This window comes from Capsicum annuum, chromosome 5, assembly GCF_002878395.1.
Source record: "Capsicum annuum cultivar UCD-10X-F1 chromosome 5, UCD10Xv1.1, whole genome shotgun sequence".
NCBI classification, from domain to species: Eukaryota; Viridiplantae; Streptophyta; class Magnoliopsida; order Solanales; family Solanaceae; genus Capsicum; species Capsicum annuum.
Window position 1 is genome coordinate 139,429,678 of NC_061115.1, and position 7,383 is coordinate 139,437,060.

Below are 7,383 nucleotides of genomic sequence, written 5' to 3' on the forward strand. Positions count from 1 at the left end.
CATTAAGGCTGCAAACAATACTAGTGATGACCAAAACTCGAATAACTCCGTAAATTACAACTTTGTCCTAAATTTTGTCAATCTCATGTTCAATCTACGACAACAAACACCCATAGGCATATATCCCCAAACAAAGGCACTCCACAAAGTTACATTATACTAAACAAGTAATAAAAAGAGAAGTATCAAACCCCAGCTATGCAAAACAACCTTAACCCAATTAAACCATGAATCATATCATAGAAGAAAAGAGTGTCAATATTAATATCAATGCCAAGATCAAGACCACTATCAAAAAATAAACCAAGTAAGTCAAGATAACAAATTCCCAATTGAACAACTTAAGTCAAGATAACAAATTCCCAATTGAACAACTTAAGAAGCGACAATGAAAAGGATCGGCCATCTACACCAACTTTAACTTGACCCAACCAAGAACTACACAATGGAGGGAATGCAGTATCTAATTGCACTCCTATATAAAGATGAAATCTATCACTGAGAGGTGAATGTAAAAACCAAGAAGGAAAACTAAGCCTTTCGACATCAACATCAAGACCACTGCCGGGCGATGAACTAGCCAAATAAAAAAAACAGACACCAAATTGGTCAACCTCAAAAAATGGCTACATAGAGACGTATGAGCAATACAAGTATCATAGAAAACTAGAAGCAAGTCCTTGAATCTCTAACTCAGAAATCTGAAATATAATTAAATTGCTAACTTTAGAACATAATAGGACTAGGGGAAGCCAACCTACCTTCACTTTCATAGCCCACTCAACAACTGAATGACTATCTTCACTTGGTAAAAGAGAGAAAGACATCTAGCCTAGCTAGCTGAGCTAGGCCAATAAATAAGAATTACGATGAAGGGAACTTTAAGCAGATAATGCTTGTCTAGTTGCCTAACAAATAAAGATCAAACAACATTAAACAATAACAATAACAACAACAACAATATTGACATCATTATAAGGTATAGGTTGTACCAAAAATGAAAAATCAATAACAAGTTCCACTGTAGGGCCATAAGAAGGCCAATATGCCATGGTAAATAGGACTCGAACCTAAATGTTACACCCCTAGAGAAATATTAATACTGATACACTATATCCACTACTAAAATAAATCATAGGGGATAGTCACATAATAATAAACTCTACACCAAGGCATACAACGGCAATATAAACCTTCCAAGGCACATAATCATCGACAAGTACAAAAACCCAAATTCATTCACATAGAAAAGTAAAGGCAATAAATAAAAGGTACACCTATCTTGGTGAAAAGTCAAAATCACAAGCCTGGCGTGCCCTAACGAGTATGAATATGAGTGGATCAAAACTCAAACTGAGCATCTGAATCACTAACTGAGACACTATACACAATGCCTGTAACTAAAGGTGCCATAACATCATAAAACTGATTTGGATGAGATGAATGACCCATAATCCTATGTAGAGGACACTCTCTTGACCAATGATCGGTCTTTTGAGGTGTCAAAAGTGAACAACAGTTCTTTTTGGAAATCTAAAACAATTAATTTGTAAAGTTCCAAAAAGATTTCTTAAGTAATCAATTTTACACTTCTTTAATGATTTTTAAAGGGCATGTGAAGTAAAAAGTAGAAAATTAATATGGGACGGAGGGAGTAGGATAAATGTGGCCAAACTTACCATATAATGCATCCCCCTTCTCAGCATGATCAAACTCCGTTAGTGGCATCAAGATAGACTGCAGCTTCACCTTCCCACCGCGCTTGTTCTAGAAATAACAAACACAAAAAAATAAAGTTAAATTAGAAACCATAACCCAGCCTTAAAACGATGACAAAAAGCAAAAAAATACTAGTTCATTATAACAGCGAATTATCAAACACCTGGTATTCCATAAATTTCTCAGCGTGTTCCCTTTCCTCTTCACTAGATTCCTTGAAAAATCTACGGTCAAGAAATCAACAACTCAGAATACAAAACCATCTAGCAAAGGAAGAAATTCAAAATTTGGAGAGGGTTTCTGTAAAATTACTTGGCGAGACCCTTGAGAGCAACGTTGTCTCGATCGAAATAGGCAAACATGGCATGATAAACGTAGGAAACATTGTATTCCACACTGGAAGTGTAAAAATAATCACAGATTTAACCCTATAGACTTAAAATATGCATTTAAAACACACAAAAAAAAATATTAAAGGAAGGACCCACTTGATCTGTTCATTAATAGCGGCTTCGCAGTCATCGGAGTACTTCTGGCGAGCAAGAGAGTCTTGGGGAACAGTGGGTACAAGCGTAAACTCTCTCTTCAACTCCTCAAAAGGCTCAAAGACAACACCGGTCAAGGGTTTGTGGTTGGTGGCCTTTGAAGCACAAACCATGAAGCCCTCCTGCTTTGAAGGATATAACATAGGAGTACATTGCCTACTCAAAAAACCCAACCTCATACTTTAAAAATGACAAAGAATCCTATTAAATGCCAACAAAGATAACTCTCTACTCGATGTATTGTATGTCATCTCTGGCTATGAGGTATCTATAAAAGAAATCTCAAATTTCCAATGCTGAAACTTGAAATATTAGAGCGATCACAAATCCCGTCGGAGCCAGGGCTGGCCCTAAGTCCTCTGGTTGATGCTAAAGATCTCTAATATCAATCTTTGATTCTTAAAAAGGGTGTTGAGCTGAAACTCTAGTAACATGCACTGAAGTAACATCCATATCTACCAATAACCTCATGTCCTCCATTTAGAAAATAATAGAGTCAAAAGTAGTACTAGAGGTTTATAGAAATACGGATACACAATAAGTAGTCAAACATAGAATTTCCAAAAAATATCATATAGCTTCCCATATATAGGATACAAACATCTTTGTACCAATCTATGGGACTCCACTAGACATTTATCCCTTGTACAACCAAAAAAGTAAATCTAGGCTCTGATACCAATTTGCCATGACCTAATTTCTCAGGTCATTATGGAACCTACTATAGCCCATCAGTAGGTAAGAAAACCCATAGCCTAAAACTGCTAGTAACAGACCATCAAGAAAAATGAAAGAAAATAACAAAATAATTATAATAAAGGGGCTAATATATATAAGACAACTGTAAGACCTGGTGAATTTAATATAAGAGCTTCTAATATAATAAGAGTACAAAGTAAAATATTGAATAAATATATATTTATATATATATATATATATATGTAAACTCATATCTGAATACAATATAGAAATTAGTCTAATCTATAAGAGAAAAGTAGCAATGCATCAAATATCAAGAGCTTACCCCAAATCTTTGATTCATTACTACTCAGCATGATGTACGCACCAGCAATAAGGACTCATACTATGATCAGTAGGCTTCAAAAGTATAGTATGTGTATCAAACATACAGTACTCAGTATGCATTAGCCAACTGAGCTCCATTGATAATTCAAAGATAAAATACGTACAGAGCAAAAATATAAATTATGGGCAACTATCCAGGAAGCTAATCATGAAAAAGTTAGTGAGGCAATAAAGATAACTACCCTATTCTAGAAGTATTTAAGATATAAAGTACTATACCATATATCACTAGCCAATATACAAAAAAATAGAGGAACAAAGATATATAATACCATACAAGGCCAAGAAATACATATAAAATACAAATAATCAAGAAAAGAGAGAGATATACGGAATACCATGTATAAATAAGCATATATAGGTATATAAGACTAATTCAAAGGTAACCACCTATGGTAATCAACCCAACCTCTCCAGGGTATCCTAATGAAGTTGGAAGTTAATGCTAGCAAGATCAAGGCGTATAGCCAAAATGTCTAACCATGAATGCACTATCCATGATGTAATTTATTGTGATAAAAAAAGTTCTCAAAAATATATCAACAGCCTCAGATACCAATCGATAACAAACCTACAATGAAATAACTATGATAACAACAAAATAATAACCAGCTAGTTAGAATAAACAATACCTAGTTAGAGCCCTATAAACCCAAAAGTCCAATCAACACTCGACAAATAATAATCATGGCCTATACCTATGCAACCCCCCACAAGGCTGATAGATATAAGAACCAAAAATATACTAATGATATGTAATGTATATTAACAAATGAATAAAAACTAAATCTATAGTACCACATCTAATCCAAGTGTCATAACGTATCAGGTGTATACACCTTCTCTAGCTCAACAACCCACAAAGGAAGGACCTAAGATGACATTCTTTAACTAGAAAGATGGCCCATATATGAAGCGGCCTCTAGGGGATTTTGGAATATCCATATACACTGACCTGGTCCCAATATAGGATTTCCAATCACCAATCTACTCCATCTAGTACTAGAGAGATATATGCATAATAAGTGCACTGACTAGATCATGGCTAAAATAATATAAATTTTTAAATCCATTGCTTAAGATCAAATCCGAGAGTAAAATAACATAATAGTGTAGAAAATATCAAGATCTCTATCTTGACCAAAGTAAATAGTAGTGGTAAAAGAGTGGATAATCCTTAGGCAAAATCTATCTCGATCTAATTTACAAAACAACATATTTAGTTCCAAAAGATCATAAATCATCAATTAAGGTGGTACGGTTACCGTTATAAAAGAATTCATTTGAAGGCGAAAAGTGGGAACAAATCCTTTTTTTGTAAAAAATGTAGTAAAACCATGGTTTTGGTTAGAATCATGTATGCACATAATAATATGCATGTCATCACCAATATCCAAACAGTACAACCATAGTGCCTAATTATCCATAAATCAAAATCAAGCAATTCCAAAGGGTAGGATGCTCACTTAGAGTCCAATGTCCAATAATATAATAATAGTAGAAATGTAATTCTATGTATATGGAAACTATGATCCAATCCATTAAGTTAAATAGTAAACATTATACTAAATAATTCTTAATATCTGCCTATGATTAACATGCTTATAACCTAGGGTGATAGTATTCTACAATAATAATAAGTATTCCATCTTATGGGTCGGTCTGCCCTTTTATCCCCAAGATCCTAAATTAGGCTAACTCATTATATTCTAGTCATAATCACAACCTATAATCCCTACCTAACATCAAATATACATATATACTATCTGGTAGAGAGGATCAGATAGAAGCCTACCTCGATACTGAACTATAATCCTTAAATCATACATAAACCACTAGTCTTTACTAAACGATCTTGAAATGTTGCCACACTATCAAAATGATAAACTACACATTAATAGGAGAAAAATGAGACCCATATTTATATATAAAAGGCCCGGTCAAAATTTGGGTCTAGAACAAGCCTGTGGAGCACACAAATAGAATCCAAAATTGTTCCGTCATGAGGACCCTCAAAGGAAAGAATGTTTCCTCAAAAGTTTAGAATAAATGGTGCATACATCAAGGCCGAAATCAACCCCTATGGTATAAGGATTTAATAACCTAATTTATAAGAATTTACAATGGAAAAGAAGGGAATTTGATGGGGAAATAATGGAAAATGACCAAGGAGAGTTAGCGAACCTACTTTAGTTTCAAGGGATGATTTCCCACACTTTCTATGCTCCATGATCTCAAAAATAGAAGGAAATTATTGAGAAAATGAGAGGGAAATTGAGTAAAGAAGGGGAATTTAACCACTTATCTACATGAGTGGTTATCACTTAAGCGACACAACTTCACCAAAGTATTTGGGTATAGGGATACAGGCATCGATAAAGCAGTAGTTTGTCCACTAAATCGACATCTGCAATACGGATAAAGATCGATTAAGTGGTCCTAGTCCATACAATCAAAGACATTAAAGCAACTCTATGTCAATAAAGCCACTACCACTTAAGTGACCAAACGTCCGCATAAGTAGTTAAACTAGAAAATACGAGGCATCAGGTTTTTCTATGACCAAATGAACTCTAATCGGGTGCTCATGATTTGTTTGGAACCCCGTGCATGTGAACAAACTATGCTACTATACAAAATTTAGCATTCCAAACTCAATGGAAGCAATGAAACTTTCAACCCAGATTGTCTCTAGTAAAAGTAGGGCCCACACCTGTAGTTCTATTTTTCATAAAATCCATCCAATAGCTCAAATGAATCTAAAAGCCTTAAGACCTGAACCAATGGTCCCTCTAGCCTAAAATTAATATTTAGCAGCGGATGACACTATAGAAATCCTCATCTGAGGTTCTTTACTAAGAGCTTTGGTCCAAAAGAAAATTTTTTAAAAACAATAGCTCCAAATAGGGAAATAAGCCTAAAACCCAAATGAGTTGCCCGATAATTGAACCGATAATTTTGGTAAGTCATAAATGACCTGTAGCCATTATGGGAAATCTCAAAATTCAAGAAATGTATGTAAATCAAGGAAATGACCTGGAGAGTTATTGCATAGTTCCTTCAAGATCATTTATGACTTGTGAAGTCCTTTTATAGTTTGTACTATTGTGTCATAGATGGTGGTCTACAAGTATGCATACTAGCCTCAAGATCATAAGGTAAACCATAGAGTCATATTCTAATATTATGAATCATAAAATGACATGGAAAACTAGAGAATATTCATAGATTTCAAAATTAATGAATCATAAACTACAATCCACGAGTTGTGCTTCCAAACTACAACTTGTAGACTTTTAACGGACCTGCAATCCTATTTTGTTTAGGACATGATTTATTTTAACTATAAATATTTTTCCTAGGTTTTTATTTTTAGTTTACGCACGCATACTACATTGTTATGTATAGTGTTGCTTGGAGGCAATATATTTTTTAGTTCTTGAGAAATTAACGAACTTTGATTATTAGTTATTGGATTTGATTCATAATTCAAAATTCTAGATCACTTTTATTCATTTCGTAAGTTCATGATCATTTTTTACCATAACTCCTAATATTGTACTTGCAAACATGAGTAGCTAAATCCCATAACAATAATAATAAAGTAGGCTAACTTACTTGGTGATTCCAAAATGGTGTTCATGCATGTATTGTTATTATCTTAGTATTAATTGCTTTTTAATGGTTAAAAATATTGGAAATCATCTTAATTATTTACTTTCCTGATATATTATCACATCCCGACCTTAGGTAATGTGGACGAGTATTGTATGAATACACAACTTACAAATGACCTATAATAAATTAGACTAATGTGCTATTAGAATTGTTGAGGAGATGCTATACATATATACAAAACTAGCCAACTAACCAAACTAGTACATATGACAAGGGAAACTATAAATACATATGACAACTTTACAATGTTTATAAACCCTCTAATGGAATCCATCTAAACCATTATCAATATATAGTCCAAAGACTCGGCAAAGCCCAAACCAACCTAGAGCTCACCAACTATTATTGAGTGGCT

General features: G+C 33.8%; 1 protein-coding gene across 1 annotated transcript; it reads right to left on the reverse strand.

The window, feature by feature from the left end:
* Positions 1-1,492: 1,492 nt before the first annotated feature.
* LOC124898540 (ferritin-3, chloroplastic-like) lies at positions 1,493-2,407 on the reverse strand. Its single transcript, XM_047412175.1, has 4 exons — positions 2,208-2,407; positions 2,032-2,115; positions 1,883-1,943; positions 1,493-1,767 (listed from the first exon to the last, which is right to left on the reverse strand). Exons 1-4 carry the CDS (start codon positions 2,405-2,407, stop codon positions 1,636-1,638), a joined length of 477 nt encoding a protein of 158 aa, XP_047268131.1. The 3' UTR covers positions 1,493-1,635.
* Positions 2,408-7,383: the final 4,976 nt, after the last annotated feature.

Bases quoted from the DNA above. Each gene is read 5' to 3' on its own strand.
- LOC124898540 (XM_047412175.1), bottom strand. From the start codon at position 2,407: ATGTTATATCCTTCAAAGCAGGAGGGCTTCATGGTTTGTGCTTCAAAG. The intron at 2,116-2,207 runs GTGGGTCCTTCC...TTACACTTCCAG, and splicing joins GCTATTAATGAACAGATCAA to TGTGGAATACAATGTTTCCT. The intron at 1,944-2,031 runs GTAATTTTACAG...TCTTGACCGTAG, and splicing joins GCTCTCAAGGGTCTCGCCAA to ATTTTTCAAGGAATCTAGTG.